The sequence below is a fragment of the Pyxicephalus adspersus genome, chromosome 11 (assembly GCF_032062135.1).
Source record: "Pyxicephalus adspersus chromosome 11, UCB_Pads_2.0, whole genome shotgun sequence".
In the NCBI taxonomy this organism is placed as follows: Eukaryota; Metazoa; Chordata; class Amphibia; order Anura; family Pyxicephalidae; genus Pyxicephalus; species Pyxicephalus adspersus.
In genome coordinates, this window is record NC_092868.1 from 53,490,619 (window position 1) to 53,509,772 (window position 19,154).

At 40.0% G+C, this 19,154-nt stretch overlaps 1 protein-coding gene across 23 annotated transcripts in view; it reads right to left on the reverse strand.

Annotated features, from left to right (window-relative positions):
• The window catches only part of KIF1B (kinesin family member 1B), a 119,355-nt gene that overhangs the window by 65,450 nt on the left and 34,751 nt on the right, over window positions 1-19,154 (reverse strand). For all 23 annotated transcript variants that reach the window (XM_072426870.1, XM_072426867.1, XM_072426854.1 and 20 more), the window contains exons 3-4: window positions 2,527-2,603; window positions 440-619 (exon numbers count right to left, since the gene is read on the reverse strand). In XM_072426870.1, coding sequence (XP_072282971.1) covers window positions 440-619; window positions 2,527-2,603 — 257 coding nt within the window. The remainder of the gene's footprint in view (window positions 1-439; window positions 620-2,526; window positions 2,604-19,154) is intronic.

Here is a 19,154-nt window from a genome sequence, read left to right on the forward strand (position 1 = left end):
TATATATGAATAAGCAGAAAATCCAACACATGTAAAGGTTGTGAGATGAGGAAATAAAATCACATTGAGGCACATTCACACAACTGCATTATGGTAACACTTGTGTTATTGTAGTGCACATTAACATGTGCAAAGCATGCAAGTGTGATGCAGGGATATTTATTCTACATAGTATTCTCCCCAGAATTCTTTTTTGCTGGGTGGGAAGAAGCTGCAAGCAGTGGTGGCTCCTGTATTGTGACCCAGCTATTCAGTAACCACCTAAAAATGGACGGATGGCTGCTGAAAAGTACTGGGTCTTGCAACATCTAAAAGGGGCTGGGGAGAACAATGTAAATGGCAACCCAATGCATCTTGAAAATGGACATGCATTACAGCGCACCAAAACCCTAAGCAATGCATTACCATGTATAGTGCATACAGATCCAAAACCCCATACCTGAGGGATGATGCCAGCTTGAGTCTCTTCCTGCTTGCCCATCATGGTATAGGATTTGCCAGCACCAGTCTGTCCATAAGCAAATATACAAACGTTGTAGCCCTCGAAGGCATGTTCCAGCATTTCCTTTCCAATGTCATTGTAGACGCGGTTTTGGGAGGCAAAGCAAGGATCGTCCGGCTGTAGGAGACAAAAATTTTATCTAAGCATGTTTCTTCTAAAAATAAGTCTCAATACATTGTAACAGCCAAACAAGAGGTTTGCCTCTTTTTATGATACCAGAGGGAAATATTTTTATACTGACAGAAATCTGAAAAGGATTGTCATGATGCCATTTGGGGTGAATTTATAATGAGCAGTTATAACAATGCAATCTCAACTAACGAGCGTTTCAATTTAATTATATAGAGAAATGTTGAAAATAGAAAATAAAGAGATTCTATCTGTATAGAGATTTTCAAAGATGCCCTCCAACCTTCTTGTTAAGTCTTCTACAGTTGTACGAGTTTCTTTTCTGTACAAAGTATATTGCTTACTATAATTTTAGTGTGAGCGTCTCCCAATGGGCCTGATTTATTAAAGCTTTCCAAAGCTGGAGAGGATACCGTTTCATCAGTGGAGCTGGGTGACCTGGTAAACCTGGAATCGATTACTTCAAAGTAATTTGCTATTTGCTAGCAAATGTTTTAAATCCTGGACCAGATCAATTTCAGGTTTACCAGATCACCCAGCTTCACTTATAAAAATGTATCCTCTCCAGCCTTGGGAAACTTTATTAAATCAGAACCAATGTGCATTAAAAGCAGCAGACTGAGCTGCTTCATTTCCTGCCTATCTTCCTCAAAGTGATTTACCCCTCCCCATATTTACATCTGAGGGATTCTGCCTCTCTGGGATACTCCTTGTATCCCAATCTTATTATAAACCAATTGCCAGTAAATTTGTTGTGATGTGTTTATTTATGCATTACAAAACTGTTCCATTCTTTTGTTGCCTCTGTCCCAAGTAATCCTGTGAAAGCTCTAAATCATAACATGGTGTTTGTAGAGGGCTAAGGTTTCTCTTACTGCCCACACATGACAGCATACTAACTGGAAAAAGCCCAAGAATTGTCACATTGGAAAAAATAATGGTCTGTTATACTTGAAATCTTGTTGATGGCAAACACAATGGGCAGTGGGGAAGCAAAGTAAAGGGCAATACAATGAACTTGTTACCTTGTCCAACATTTGTAAAGCATAGAGTTCAATTAGGGGTTTATAAACTATGCACTTGGTGGGCCACATTTATAAGAGTTTAACTAGTTGTGCAGAATTAATGGTACACAATATGGAATCCTGTAGTTCAGGCCTGTCCTTACCAAAGGGCTGCCTTGCTTGGCAGGTCCGAAATCGTCTTTGTTTGGGTTTGGTGAGGTGAAGACTTGCATGTGGGGTATTTTTGTGAATCCAAAATGATCAGCCCTGAATCATTATGGGAGATTTTTAAATGTCTGTAAACCCCGGATGTTTCTTTAATAGCATCCTGCTGAGAATTTAGGATGGGTTTGCTTTGTTCCTTGGGCCTTACATAAGTTCAACTAGACTGAATTTTAAGGGGTTGATGCAAATGGCATCTTATCCCCATCCTGGTTCTTCTCCCCTAGTCTTCTATTTCTCCTTTTTTTTTGTTTCAAGTGATTTTGTGCAATTCCCCGTCTCTCAATCTTGTATTTCCTATTGGGCCTTGCTATGACGTTTTTTGTTTTATTCCCTTTTCTATTGTTTGGTCTTAAATTCATGATATGCCTTAAATATTAGGCATTACTATTTATGTACTGTTCATTTATTGTCTTTGAATTACTGGCTGATTCCGGTTTAACCTTTATTATGTTGCTTTATTTAAAACATTTCCAATGAAATACTATAAAGAAACTAAAGGACGGCATTCGGAACATACTGGGTGCTGAACTACATATTGACAGCAACAGAAATGAAGTTCTGAAGAAGATATATTAGTCCAAGGAGCCCATTACAGAATACATGTTCATATATACTATTTGATATGAATAAGCTGCAGGCAATATACAAGGAAGCTGGAACACTTACCGAAGTGTGAGACCAGTATGAATAATCAAAGCTGAAACTTTTTGCTGGTTCTTTAGGATTCTTTGGGTTAATAATACCTAGAGAAGAGAAAAAAAAAGAAAATCTATCACCTCTGCTAGTATAGAGACCAGGACTTGCATATAATATATTATATAATATATATATATATATATATATATATATATATATATATATATATATATATAGACATCAAACTAAATTCTATTCTATTATGGCATTGTTAATTAATTCTCTGCCCCAAACGATTTACTTGGCGTGAAGGATTATCACTCCCCTGAGAGATGTAATCAGGATGACTTCACCTGCAAAAAGCACAGAGACAAAGAGGAAAAGACCGGATCTTTGTTTAAAATGAAATGAATGAAAGAATTAATAATAAACACCTAGGGGAGCAAAAAATCCCAAATGACCTTTCCCTGATCTAAATCTGGTTGGATTGGGTTGCTGCATATCACCCTGTGCACAATTTTTTGTATCCAATGCAAACAAGCAGGGCAGATAATTCTAATGGAAGTCCAGTGACATCATTCAGCAGGCAAAAAGGAATGAATAGAAGGGGCGGGGGGTAAATTAAAGTGAACCTGTTACTGTGGATAAGCAAAGCACTGTTTTATTTCCCCCTTGCTTACATTCTTACCTCCCAACTTGGTTAGGCCCTTTTCTACTCCTGATATCTATGTTTTCTTTGGAAATTTTAATTGCTACTCTTTATTATTTAATTTACATATATAGCACAATAATAGGAAAAAAAAAACAGGGCCTAATATATACCAAAAAAGTCATAATTGTGTTCTCTCTACAGAGACCATGAAGGTCAGTATAGGTAAGGCCATGACCTAAACACAGGCCTAGACACCGGCCTACCACCTGGTTTACTCTAAACTTCTTAGCAGATGCCTTGTGATTCCTGGAAACTCTCAGCTCCACCAGAAATAGCCGTACTTGCCAAACTGCTGCACTATTTCAGACTCTGCCTGCCCTCTTTGGCATTCAATGTGTGACAGAACAAGCATGGAAGTCAAAGCAGTAAAAAAAAGTGCTTAGGTCTGCGTTTTCCATTGCAGGTTCTTCAGAGTTATCCTTGATTTTATTTTTAGCATTTGTACACTTTATGTCCATTCTAAATGTGGGCCACTTAGCCTGAGCTTGCAACTCATTCTGCTTAATATTCCGCTGGTCAGTATGGAGACTGCAGGCTTTTAGTCCCATTTTGGCTCAGTTTCCAGAGCAAAACTTTGTGGAAAACAAGACTTTTGCCCCTCTTAAAAGTCCAAATTCAGCCAAACTTTTTATTCTGTTGTTTAACAATTAAGAATCTGATAAAGTTGTAACATTTTTTTACATGTCCAGAGGAGATGATGGTCATTTACTGCCTATTAAACACCTCAGCAAAAACATGATTTCAAAGGATTGAATTGCATCTCAATATATCTCAAATATTTAGCCATTGGAGTTTCACTTTAAATATATCCAGGCATTGGGCCTTGCAGACAGTAGTGATATCTTCATGTTGGAGCTGCATTGGGAAAGAACCATTAGGTTTCAGGTAATGTCTGGTTCTTTTGTGTCCATCCGATATATATGTCTTAAGTAAACCCTCCAGAAATATGGCGCCGTGGTCATTCCATGAACTAAAAATCATCTAATTTTTTGCTCTTCAGTAAATCTGACCCTACTAGCCTCTTCACAGCCACTTACTATATACAAACACCCATACATCTAATATAGCTCTATGACTGTCATAGTTTGTTTTCAAGTCTATATTGACTAAGAATGAAATTACAACCAACACGTTTCAGGGGCTGTGACCTCCTTTCTTCAGGACCAGAAAATATAAACCCAGCCCACCTTTACACTTATGCCAGTCATACAACTGCACAAAGCCTGAAACTAACTGCAAAATATTACCTAAGCCATAAAGAAGTAAAGGCCACATCCAGAAAATGTGTTGACTGTACGCTATATGTTGTGCTATAACCTATGACAATATACTATAACAGTTTTCTCCCCAGCCCCTTTTAGCTGGGCGCACCAACCGACAATCTTCCGTAACCACACGGCTGTTTTTGGGTGGTTACTGAAGATTTGGGTCACAATATAGGGGCTGCCACCCACATACAATTTCTTCCCTCCCATCTTTAAAAAAAAATCAGGGTTGAACACTGAATATAACCAAAAACCTTTCAAAACAAATTACAATTGTTTATTTGGAACGTCTAACCACACAACCTGGGAAAAAACGATTGCCCATCCCTGAGCACTAAGTCTGTTTGGTGCATTGCATTGCATTCCCAATAACAGTGTGCAACGATTTGTTCAATATCTGTTTTGTCTGATTTTGGAAAAAATTGTGTACTAAACAGATAAATAAAAATGTTGATAACCAGCACATATATATTTACTTTCTATGCTGCTTTATCATATAATAGAGCTAAATAAATGAAGTCAATAATGTGGGCAGCAGTAGTTAGCAGTGGCCATTCCACTGCTGGGTCCCAGGTTCAAATCTCAGGCAGGACCCTAGCTGCATGGAGTTTGCAGGTTTTCCCTGTGTTTGTGTAGGTTTCCTACGGGTACACCGGTTTCCTCCCACATTCCAAAAACATGCAGTTAGGTTAATTGGTTTCCCCCAAAAAATTGTGCTTAGACTACATTAATGTCATATGACTGTGAGACCCTTTGACAGACAGTTAGGCTACATACACACGTCCAACAGTTCTCGCCCGATAACTGGCTAAGAGCCGATATCGGAAGAGAATCTGGCATGTGTACAGTCCATCGTCTCAACGAGCATCCTGGCCGATCCACAGACGATGGACGACTAATGATCCTAATGCAAAGGAAGGGGGGACCTCGCAGCGGGGTGCCGCTCCGTCTCTCTCCCCCTCCCCTCTCCATAAAGCAGAACGGTGCTGCATGTACAGCAATCGTTCATGCATCGTGCAATAATAGTTGTTGAAAAGGATTATTGCACGTGTGTGTATTATTGCACGTGTGCGGCTTTAGTGACATGACTAGGGACTTTGTACAGTGCTGCATAATATGTTGGCGCTATATGAATACTGTGTAATAATAATAATAAAAAGACTGGGTGACCTGTGGATGAACAGGTTGAGCCTGGCACAGCAGGAAAGCCTGACACAGATGCATATCCTGGGATGAAGGGTATAAATAGCTGCAGTATAGAGACACATACAGTTACCAGGCAGCAAGCCCCCTCCCTGGGGACGGTGGTGGTGGTGGTAGCAGCTGCACATCTAGGGATAGAAAGGATTAGGGATATTGGTGACTCACTCTGAACATTCTGTTTCCCTGGGAGAGATGAGAGTACGATTCCTGGTGCCCAGTACATACAAATACTCCTTCTAGTCATGTCTGAGTCACGGCTCAGGGTACACCTGGCACTGTCTGCCCACATCTAAAGCTATTATACTAAACAAACCAATTGTCAATTATACCATAAATACTACAAAGTGCACCGGCTCTGTCATAAACATGACTATGGCACGCTAAACACCATTTACTACTCTACAGGTGTCAGGCACTTAGATATAATAATAAGGATCTACGATGTATAAGTATAAAACCTATCCAATCAGTGGATTAAAGCATCATAAACCCGGCTCAATGGACCAGTGACCCACTGACATATAATTTGGACTTGTAAAAGGTAGGCGTGTTTCACATTGATAAAATCTACTTTTACCCAGTTGATAACTCATTCATTCTGTAAACCAGACTAGATTTTCCATGTGTTCTACATATTAACCCAGTTACACATATAACAATCTAACTATACGGTATAATGGATCTAATTTACAATCTGATTGATCAACTTCCATGTAAGGCTGGGTACACATGTGCAATAATTGTCATTGGAAAGGATCTTTTACAATCAAAAACAAAAGATTGAACGACGCATGAACAAGTGTTGTACATAAGGCACCATTCTGCTCTATGGAGAGGGGGGAAAACAAGGGAGCGAGACCCTGCTGCGCTCTCTCCTTTCATTGCGAACGTTAGTCAACCGTGAATCTGACAGGACAAACGACGGAGGATGAGCGCCCTACACACTCCAGATTCTTGTCCAATATCAGCCAATTATAGGACGAGAATCATCATCCATTGCCTGATCAGATACAGACTGAATGGATTGGTACTCACATTGACTGAATGGTATTCACATTCCATAGGCTGTGCAATAAGACTGTATTGAGCATGCTTAGTATTGCATTTACCAACTTCCATGTCAGTTTTTCTTAAACAAGGTTCTCCAGAAGTTGCTTCAGGTTCTTTGAACAATTTGTGACTCTCAGGTCAGATACCGATGGCCCCAATTATCTTTTTGGCTATCTGTTAGAGTGACATTCTTCCCACTGGCCAGCAATGTAAGAGGAATTCTTCCCATTGACCACCACTCTAATGTACTGTGAGCTGTGGATACAGGAATTATAGCAGGGGTTCCCTAAAGACCTGAAAGTTATATCATTCCCCAATTTTTAAAGAGGTCAAGAAACACAGATCTGGACAATGCTGCCTTTGACTGCTAGTTTGGCCAGATTTAAAGCTAAATTTGTTAATATCACTCGGGTGCTGATCACTTTGCTGGAGAGGAAGATATACCTGAGAACCTACAATAAAGATCTCAATGCTCCTGGTGCATGATTACTAAGCATATCAGATGTTGTGATATAACTCTTCCTATTGTGTGCTACTTTCCCCTCCTCCTAGATTGTAAGCTCTTCTGGGCAAGGTCCTCTCATCCTCCTGTGTCTGTATTTGTCTGTCATATACAACCCCTATTAAGTGTACAGCGCTACCTAATATGTTGGGTTTAAAATACCGTTTAATATTAACTTGCTGCTGCCTATTCCAGGTCATTCACTAAAAGAACAAAATCAAGACACAAGCAAATGAAGGACTTTTGGTACAGAAAAAAAAACAGAAAAAACCTTAAACATTGAAAGGGAGAAATGACCACCCCAACACCTTAAATATAAAAAAGAGTTCATAGTGAGATTGAATAGAACCGTGCAACCTTAAGAAACACTGCTGTGCTGGGAACATGGAATCTCATTGTGGCATTCTTGGAGGCCTTCAACTTCCTTGGATGTGGTTCCCCCATATGTCATGATAAATGAACATTTCATGCAGAATATTATACAAAAGAAGCAGCACGGTGGCTCATAGGTTAGCACTCTGGCCTTTGCAGCGCTAGGTCCAGGGTTCGAATCTTGGCCAGAACTCTATCTGCATGGAGTTTGCAGGGGCTTCCTCCCACATTCCGTAAACATGCAGTTAGGTTATTTGGGCTTACCCACAAAATTGACCTTACACTGTGGTAACGTATATATACATATGACCATGGTAGGGACATTAGATTGTAAGCTCCTTTGAGGGACAGCTGGTGACATAACTATGGACTTTGTACAGTGCTGAGTAATAAATTGGCGCTATATAAATACCGTGTAATAATAATATTAATAAAAAAATATCAACATTTATATAAAGATTCATTTTAGTCTCAATACTCTGCTGAATACCAGAAGATCTATGTTTAAATGTTGATGGCAAAAAGCCACGGTAAAGACGGGTGGGTTGGAAAGGATGCAGCCTCCGATGGTGTCCGCTTCGGTGGTTTTCTTATTTGTGGGGCTGTAATCAAATTCACTGTTTGCAAACAAAAGGAAAGAAAGTTTCTGGAATCTGCCACCTCAGCTGTAATTAAACGCTCAGCCTTTTAGAAGAGGGCTGAACGGAAACCGCGAGCTCCAGAATGATTATATTATACCCAGTCTGGTTCCTGCAGGCAGCCGCTTAACCTTTTAAACACAGGCTGCACGCCGAGCTCGGAAAGATGACAGCTTCCAATGTGGATTGTGGTTTTCCTAATCTAAACTAGGCAAGTTACTTGTAGATTTGGAACTATAAGACTCATCATGATATACTATGACCTTTTCCAATAAAGAGTTCCATATAGAAGTCAACCTATATTCTGCTGCAACCACGCCAGTAAAAGGTGTAATCCAATTGGATGCTAAGGGTTACTGCAATAGGAATCCTCATTTATTAATATTAATTATTGTATTTATACCGATCAATAGATCTACATGTCACATCTGGGACTTTTACAGCTCAATAAGATCCTAGGATCAGAGAAGGTTGGCTGCAAAACTGCTAATAGAAATAATAAAATATTAGCAATAAAATGTTCGCCCGATACAAGCTGTCGGGCTTGTCTGGGGAATCTGACGGGTACAGAGATTGTCCGACATCCTTCATGGATTCATCTGTCGGATTCTTGAACAGACGATGCAAATGACTGCAACAGAAGTGAAGGGGAGAGAACACAACAGGGTGCCAATAGCTCATTCTCCCCCCTCTCTTCTCCATCGGACCGAATGGCGCTGTATGTACAGCACTCGTTTGTTCATATTTCAGTCATTTTCTGCTGGAAACGATCGTGAAGGATTATTTCTAACAACAATAATTGAGCGTGTGGGATTTATTAACGCTCCCCAAGGCTGGAGAGGATACACTTACATCAGTGAAGCTGGGTGACCCAGCAAACTGGATTTCTTTAAATTCACTTACTATTTGCTTGCAAATATTTTCAATATTTTCCTGGACCAAAACCATTCCAGGTTTGCTGGATCACCCAGCTTCACTGATGAAAGTGCATCCTCCCCAGCCTTGGGGAGCTTTAATAAATCAGGCCCCATATATCTAAAAGGTTTCTTAACATATACATTATTCCAAGGCAGTGTAACTGGCAGTACTGAATTGTGTAAAAGCAATAACAAATTCCTTTTTAAATACCACACAATGGGTCAGAATGTCAGAGGCTGTAAGTGGCAACAACACTCAAATGAAAGAATCCAGCAAGTAGCTTCATATTGTTTTCACCACATCACCCCTTATATTCCAAATGCTGGTTCAATGAGTTTACAGATTTTCTATTTATTCTTTCACATGAGATTATTACACATTATTTATATAGCGCCGACATATTATGCAGCGTTGTACAAAGACCATAGTCATGTCACTAGCTGTCCCTCAAAGGGGCTCACAATCCAATGTCCCCCCTATAGTCATTTGTCATTTCCACAGTCTAAGGTCAATTTTGTAGGAAAGTCAATTAACCTAACTGCATGTTTTTGCATTGTGGGAGGAAACTGGAGTACCTGGAGGAAACCCAAGCAAAAACAGGGAGAACCTGCATGCTCCATGAAGGTAGTGTCCTGGCCAAAATTCGAACCTGGGACCTAATGCTGCAAAGGACAGAATGCTAACCATGGAGCCAGATTGTTAGCATAATGATGTAGAAGGGGAAAAGGAAAAACACAAAATTCAAAATATATGCAGAATAAACTTTAGAATCTTTACATTGTGAAAGCACAGATTGAAATCTAAAGAGACAGTCTGCTCTTTTTGGCTGGACTGGGGCAGAGCCATCTAATAAAGAATCCATCACTTTCACTATGTGTGAATTTCATCATCCCCTATGCAACTCTGTAGAAAAAATTCTAAAGCAGCATCTTTAGGCTAAATATAAGTATAGAAAATATTAAAGTGCAATATATCATGGTATATATATATATATATATATATATAACACATATATATATACACACAAACATACATACAGTGTTCTCCCGGCACCTTTTAGCGGGGCGCACCACCCGGCACTTTTTAGTAACCACCCTGCTGTTCTTGGATGGTTACTGAAAGCTAAGTCACAATACAGGGGCCACCACCCACATACAGTTCCTTCCCACTCAAAAAAATATCTAATGAAATCTAGTGAATACTCTATACTATATACAATATATATATATATATATATATATATATATATATATATTCTACTCTACTGTATCACTAGTGTTAGGAGGTAGGGTTGGCCTTTAAATGGAATAATTTAAATGGATGATCGCATCCCAGTTTAGTTTATTGTCCCATTCCCTGGGTCAGTTTAATGGCGTAATGTTCCTAGAAAGAAAATAATCTAATTTAGGAGTTGATCAGATGCCGCTGGAGTGGTCTGCTGGTGCTTTCGTGTGCTGCTATTACTGAAGAAGAAAACAGTGCTTGAAAATTATACGATTATATTCCGTCTGCAGCACAATTTGACATGCTTCATCAACTAAGCCACGTTTAAAGGAGAAGAGCAGCAATGCCTGGATGGAAAGCCCTATTTTAAGTCACACTGGCTTTAAGGCATCTCAAAGGCTTAAATTTCAATTAAAGACCTTTAAAGCAGGCAAAGATCCCAAGTCAATTCCATTGTCCAGGGAAAGGATTTGGCTTCGCTCTGCATAAGATCCCATTAGCTTTGTATTATAGACAACAGAGAAAAAAAATTGCATTGTAAGCACAAAAGAGAGAAACAAAAAACAATTTCCAAAAATGTATACAAACCAATAAAAGTGAGTCATTTAAGGATGAAAGACTCCTAGTTTATTATTATGTTAGTAATACACAGGTTTGGCAATGCATCATATCTTATATAAGTGAGAGAAGATGTCATGTGATGATAAAAAGTAATTATACCACCCCCACCAATGTGATTCATCCATAACATGAAATATAACATATAATACACGGCTGCATTAAAGCGAACCTAAACTCAAAATGATTACATTACATAAAGAGTAGACAACCCTATTATACAAAGGTAAAATTCCATTTATTTACAGAATGGGAGCGCAGTGCCTCCCGGGATACCTACATCACGCATCGTGAGAGGCTCGTGGCTGCTCCTTCTGCGCATGCCCGATTTTGGGATTTGCAGATCTCACACATGCGCAGAGAGATCGGCAATCCTTTTCCCCATCTACCTCACCCGATCCCGTGCCTACACAGTGTGAGATTGGGTGACGTACGAAGGAGAACACAGAAGCAGAGCAAAGAAGATGGTGCTTCCCAATGCTTCTTCTGCACCGGGACGTCGCGGAACCCAAACTAAGAAACCTCCAGATGGATCGACGGATCTGCAGGATTTAAGGTGTGTTTTTGTTATTTTGCGCATAGTTCCGCTTTAAATGTGGGTGTAAAAATGAATGAATCAAACCAAAACTGCTTTATACTGCAATCAGAAGTTATAATTGTTCAACCTTTTATTTATGGTAGATGTGTCTGTGTAATGGTTTTCATGGTTCACAGATATAGGATGCTCACCCACCATTAGCTACTGCTTACAAACCTGAACAATGCTGGTGCATTCAGCATTAAGAAGATTAGGAAATCCTAATAAAAAGGGAATGGATACGGTCCTATGTTAGATAACGCTGTTCTTTAATCCTTTATTCCCTCCTCTATTACCCTATAATATAAAAAATAAAGTAAAAAACAGATGGAAATGACTGAAAAACGTAATGGTATGGCAAAGGTGTGTGTACTGATGCAGACACTTTGTATGTTTATTTTACTCATGTAATCTTGTACAATCCAGCTCTTAGCCTACATAGACACGTCAGATGATTCTCGTCCGATTATCGTTTCAGGGCTGATATCGGACAAGAATCTGTCGTGTGTACTGAGCTCGTCCAACGTCGTTCATGAATCCACCCCGGCGGATCCATGAACGATCATAATACAAGTGAAGGCAGGAGAGTACAGCGGGGTACTGCTCTGTTATTCTCCCCACTCCCCTCTTCAAAGAGCAAAATAGTGTTGTATGTACAGCTCTCCTTCATGCATCTTTCAGTCTTTAAAATAATAAATCAGGCCCACTTACTTAGATCAGTGTTTTTTAACCAGGGTTCCTCCAGAGATTGCTGGAGGTTCCCCGGAGCAGGTCAGTTACCATTGACACCAATGGCTATTTGTAAAGCTTGCGTACACGCGTCAATGCTTCTCGGACGATATCGGAAGAGAATATGGCGTGTGTACAGTGCCCGTCGTCCATCACCCGAACCGTCCTGGCGGATCCACAGACGAAGAGCGATTGTAACGAAAGTGAAGGTGGAGAGCGCGCAGCGGGGTGCTGCTCCACTTTTCCCCCCATCCCCTCTCCATAGAGCAGAACGGTGCTGTATGTACAGCCCTCGTAAATGCATTGTGCAGTGCTTAGTTGTTGGAAAAGATCATGAAAGATCCTTTCCAACGACAATTATGCACTTGTATACCCAGCCTTACATAGAGGTTGATTAACTTAAAGGAGGTTGTTTAATTAGATTCGAACGACAACTATTGAGCGCGTGTACGTAGCCTTACAGTTGCATCGTTGTGTGTACTTATCATTTGTTTTCCAACTATCAAAAAAAAAAATTACCAAAAAAAGGGAGTGGAATTATTATAAAAATCCTGACTTTCTGTAAAAGTCAGGCTTAGCGATTTTGCTTTCTGGTGCCAACAGTAAAAAAAGGAGGATGAGGACCAAGGTAATAATGCCCTGGATGAATTTGGTAAATATTATAGCACTGCATAATATGTTGGTGCTAAATAAATCCTGTTTATTAATATTAATAATAATATAGATCCCACCTAGGACTTATAGCCTCCAAAAAGAAAGAAGAATTCCCACCAGGAATGCTCACAAAGATCATTAAATGTATTTTTAACAGCACCAACTAGGTAAGCAACTGATTTGGTATAATTACCTTGGACATGGAGGGTCAATATTCTGAGCCAATCAGATGTATTACATGCACATGTGCTAAAAAGGAACATGGTCACAGAAGAAGAGAGCACAGAATGCAAAAAAGGATAAGCTTCACAGTCCGCTACTTCTTCACGATCACATTCACTGACTGGAAGTGACCAGGCTGTAAGACTAAAATGCAAGTCAGGTCTATGGTCTTGAATGGCTGTGTATATTCCAGGTATAGTTAGACAAGTCTTACTCAACCAGGATTCCGTGGAAGTCTAGGTTTCCTTGACCAATTTGAGCCTCTCATGTCAGTTTTAAATGGCCTCAACCCTGGATTTACCAACATTCATGTCAGGGATTCTCAACTAGGGTTCCTCCAGAGGTTCCTAGAGCAATGAGCAGGTATTGCCCCTCATGTGACACCAATGATTTTATTTTTGTCTGTAATGATTCTTCCCCCTGGCCAGCAATGTAAGAGGAATTCTTCCAACTGACCACCATGTTAATATCCTGTGAGCTGTTGATATAGTAAATATAGCAGGGGTTCCCCAAGACCTAAAATGTATTTCTTGGATACCTCAACGTAAAAAAGGTCAAGAAACGCTTAGATAGACTAAAATAAAAATGGAGTTGCAGGTAAAACAGATCTCATATCTCGTTTCAACAGCTTGGAAAAGCAAGCTATAGACATCAAAAGGCAGTTGGATATAAAGGCACAAAGGATTAACCCTCAGGCATGCATCTAGGTCAGCAGTTATGCAAACATGAATGCTTCTTTCAGCTAAAGTTCATGTGTATTGCCTAAATTCCTATGCAGGGGAAGGAGAACGTAGAGGTATCTAGTCATGTATTGTGGGGATGACAAACGCTACAAGTTGTTGAAGGTTTGTAACATTTTTAACATGTGGGAACCTTTTAAAAAATGTTCAGGTCTTTAGGGAACCCCTGCTATAAATATTATATCCACAGCTCACATTACATTAGTGTGGTGGTCAGTGGGAAGAATTCTTCTTACATTGCTGGCCATTGGGAAGATCACCCTTTGGTCACCCTTACAGATAGCCAAAAAGATCATTGGTGTCACATAAACTGACCTGGGAGTCACAAATTACTCATTGCTCAAGGAACCCCCAGGAACCTCTAGAGGAACAATGGTTGGGAAACGCTGGTTTATAGACAGCATGATCTTTTTGTTCCATATGAACCGGTAGCCAATTGGCAGGCTTGAGATTTTCCAAACTGAGCCAGCAAATAGCCAGATTGAGTATTTTCTATCTATTGGCTGTAAAGGAAAATAGATCTCCTGTGACAAAGTGACCTTTGCCCAGGTTACATAGATTACTTAAAAAAAAGAAAATTATATTGCAAGTTTCGGCTTTAAACCCAGCAAGTGTTATCAGATGTAGAGCCAGCAATGTGTGGATTACAAAGCAGCCATGAACAGATGGGCTGACGTTCAGAGCTGCTTCAGGGCCTCTCTGCTATCAGGACTCTTGAGTTCAACCGAAGAGATTTCTGGGGGGAGGAAGCTCTGCAATGTCTGTGCCTGAATCTGGAGCTTCTCTCAGTGTGATTAGCAAATTTAGGTCACCGGAACGATAGTAATCTTTTTTCCTATATTACATTAATTCAAGGCGTACTCTAGGCAACATTTTTGATTGATTAGACCAGTGTTACTCAACCACGGTACCTCCAGAGTTTGCTAGGGGTTCCATGAGCAATGAGAAATTTGTTCCTTACAAGTCAGACTAAGTGACACCGCTGATCTTTATGGCTGTAAGAGTGACATTCTTCCCAGTGACCACCATGATAATGTACTGTGAGCTGTGGATATAGTAATTATAGCAGGAGTGTTCTGCAGACCTGAAAGTTATTTCAAGGGTTCCCCCATGTTAGAGAGCTCAAGAAAGACTGGATAAGATCATTCCTTTAGCAAAACAGTGACTACATTTTATTAATTCTTGTTCCATACATTTTTCAAAAAATATGGGACATTCTCTCTTGGTCATCATCAGTCATTCCTCTTACCTCAGTCTAATTTTGCATTACCCAACAATTCCTTTTCCAGCATCAATTGTACAAATACACAAATGGAAAGTGTGAACCTCCAAAGGAGGGACACAGACAACAAAAAAAAACCTTCAATCCTTTATCCAAAAAGAAGCATTTTGACTTTAGACACGTTTTAAAAACCACTTGCCTGCATCCCTTATTGACTCTGTTGGTAAAATCTTTCCCCTAGAATTCCAGGGTTTTCACCATAAATCATGTGATATGGTCTGTACAAATAAAGGTCAGGCGGACCAAAGCTGTACTGCAGCTGCTGATTGGCTACGACAGGGATTTTAGGACAGAGATAACGCGGTGACTGGCTTGGCATTGATCATATTACGTTCAAATTCCTTCACAGTTCTTGTCCCACTTACCTTTCTGATCTGATATATCCCTAACACCCCTAGCCGCTCTCTTCACTCCTCCAATGACCTACTAATGACTTCCTCACTCATAACCTCATCACACACACGGCTCCAAGACTTTTCTAGAGCTGCCCCAACTCTCTGGAATGGTCTTCCTTATGCTATTCAGCTTGCTTCTACTTTCTACTCATTTAAAAAGAGCACTCAAAACCCATCTTTTCAAACTTTCTTACCCATCTTCTGTCTCTAAATCCCTCACTATTTCCCACCACTACTTATCACCCTTTTTATTGTGTGTTACTTCCCCCACCTCCTAGATTGTAAGCTCTTCAGGTCAGGGTCCTCTCCTCCTCCTGTGTCACTGTCTGTATCTGTCTGTCATCTGCTACCCATATTTATTGTACAGCGCTGCATAATGTTGGTGCTATAGACGTCCTATTCTTTAATAATAATATATTATGGCATTGTTAAAAAGATACCTATAGAAGCAGGAAGGTCGAAAGTGCTAATGTTTTGGTCCGAGTATGGCTTGCTTGATTTCTTTAACAAAGCTCAGGAAACAAAACAAAATTTATTTATAATTCCTAAACATTATTCCATATGTTACATAAATCTAATTGCACGTCATTGAAACAGATTGCTCCATTGGTATTAGAAGATTCCATAGCACGCAGAGCACCATGGGAAATCAGCTATAAACTGCCCACCACTTCCACTATCTTTCCCATTCTTCAGATCCTTAGTTCTCTGTTGTATCATGGAAAGAAAACAGCGGAGTGAATAAAATGTCTGGTGAAGGTATGAATTGAATGTGCAGACAGAAGGAAGCGTGCAAGACACAAAGGTCTAAGATCTGCAGGCAGCAGGGGATCTTGGGAAAGGATAACAGACATGAATGAAAGATGAAATTCTCCAGGAAAAGCAGCGAGTGTCAGAAAATGCTGGAAAAGCCTCCTCCTCTCCAGCTGCTTCTGTGGATTCAGTTGCTATAAATACAGTCTGGTGCAGTTGCTGTTTGGAGAGATGGGCCGATAAGGCCATATATATACAGGAGAGAGAGTCTTCCCCTCTGGTCTTCTGTCCCCCCACCCCCTGCACCACAATAATGCAGAACATACGGGTTTATATCCTACAGCAAGCAAACCATAGACGGGTCTATTGATACAACTGGAAAGTGGTTGCACTTTGCATGCCGTCCTTGCAGGGCTTCTAAAAGAAAAACATAAAACTATAGATATACAACCAGGATTTTTTTTGCCTTCCTCTGGACCAACTATGCCTATAGGGTTTTATATCTGGGATATTTTTATTTCCCTAGTGGTTGAACTTGATGGACTTATGTCTTTTTTCAACCTGACTTACTATGTAATTATGTAACAACACAATGCACTTCAATAAAGATTTTCTAAATAGAAAGAAAACTCCAGACAAAAGTGGTTTAGTTAGTTCTAGAGCTGCCCCGACTCTCTGGAATGGTTCTCCTCATTCTATTTGGCTTGCTCCTACCTTCATTTAAAAGAGCCCCTAAAACCCATCTTTTCAAACTTGGCTACCCGTCTTCTTCTGTATCCTAAAACCTCACTACTTCCCGCTATTTCATATCTCCCCTCGTATTTTGTGATACTTCCCCCACCTCTTGGATTGTAAGCTCTTCTGGGCAGGGTCCTCTCCTTCTCCTGTGTCACTGTCTGTATCTGTCCGTCATCTGCTACCCCTATTTATTGTACAGCGCTGCATAATATATAATAATAATAATTCATTTACCTAAGAAATACCTTTATGTTATATTGCAATGTGGAAAATTTAAATCCTATTTAAATATGTATATGTTCTTATTTAGGATACAGTCTATATACAATATCCTTCTATAAAAACCCCTGCAACTAAAAATAAATATGTCAGCCTCACATTGGGAGTTCATGTCACTCTGTTTTACAATGCATGGTGCTATCATTAAACCAAATTATATATGGGAGCGGATGGAGGAGGTGTTTAGGAAGCTTATAGGACAGCACGCGGTGTTACGTTACTGTTTTATAGCGTAATGAAGCAGCAGGTGACACGGAAAGCTGCACTTGTGAACAGTGATGTCACCTTAAGGCCAATGTAGCGTGAAGGAGTAAAACACAAAACCTTTACAGCAAGAATCCTTCCAACCTGCCTGATCGCATGGGATATATATATATATATATATATATATATATATATATATAAATATATATATATAAACCTGAGTTGCACATGCGTAGCTTTGGTTGCCAGGACACCCAGCAATCCCGACTTCCCATGCGCATGCTAAGAATGAATGGAGGCGTATGAGAGTTACCGGTACGTTATTCAAACCAGGCCAATCCAGATGGCCGAAGATCGTCCTCGAGATAAAAAGAAGATGGCGACACCCTACTAGGGAGCGTGGATTTGGAATGAATGAAAGCATATAAAAGTTATGCCATTCAAAGCCAGCCAATCCACATGACCGAAGATCATCTTCTGGAAGAGAAGAAAAAAAAAAAAGATGGGGACACCTTGCCAGGGAATGTGAACAGGTGAGTATTGTGGGTTTAGTTCTGTTTTAGAAATTAGGTCTTTAGCACTAGACAAGGAAGTTTGTCTAGGCTGGGAGGATGTTATTGGTCTGCTGCAAGCAGAAAGAAGCATTTCAACAGTCTCTTCTACACAGGTGATCAAATAGAAACATTGTTACTTTATAACAAGTCAGGCTATGTACACACAGTCAATATTGTTGACAAAAAAGATGAACAAACGAGAGCAGTACATACAACGACAATTGTGTTCTATGGAGAAGGGAGAAAATGAGTGAGCAGCACCCCACTCTTCTACCTTCAATTGTATTGCGGTCGTTCTTTGCTGGTTGCTCCTCCATCAGGATGGATCTATGGAGAACAACCTTTTTACATGTCAGATTCCTGCCTGAAACAAACCCGACCATTGGTATCATCTGACATCCCTAGGAACCAGCAGGAGCTGATCTGCGTCATACAATTATGAAAACAGCCAAATGCTGAACACAATTGCACAGTCATTTTGGGGAAAAACAGAAGAAGGCAAAGCCAGGGGGAAATAATCTCAAGAACACATTACCTAGAAGAGTTCTATTTGGACATTACATACCATGCATACAGGTCAGCACGGTGGCTCAGGGGTTAGCACTCCAGCCTTTGTAGCGCTAGGTCCTGGGTTCGAATCCCACCCAGGACACTATCTGCATGGAGTTTGCAGGTTCTCCCCGTGTCTGCGTGGGTTTCCTCCGGGTACTCCGGTTTTCTCCCACATCCCAAAAACATGCAGTTAAGTTAATTGGCTTCCCCCTAAAAAAAAATTGACCTTAGACTCCATTAACCACATATGACTATAGTAGGGACATTAGATTGTGAGCTCCTTTGAGGGACAGTTAGTGACATGACTATGAACTTTGTACAGCGCTGCGTAATATGATGGCGCTATATAAATACTGTATAATAATAATAATAATGCATATTATTAATAATATTTATAATAACAAACAGGATTTATAAAGCGCCAACATATTACGTAGCGTGGTACAAAATATGGATATACATTACACCAATAATATA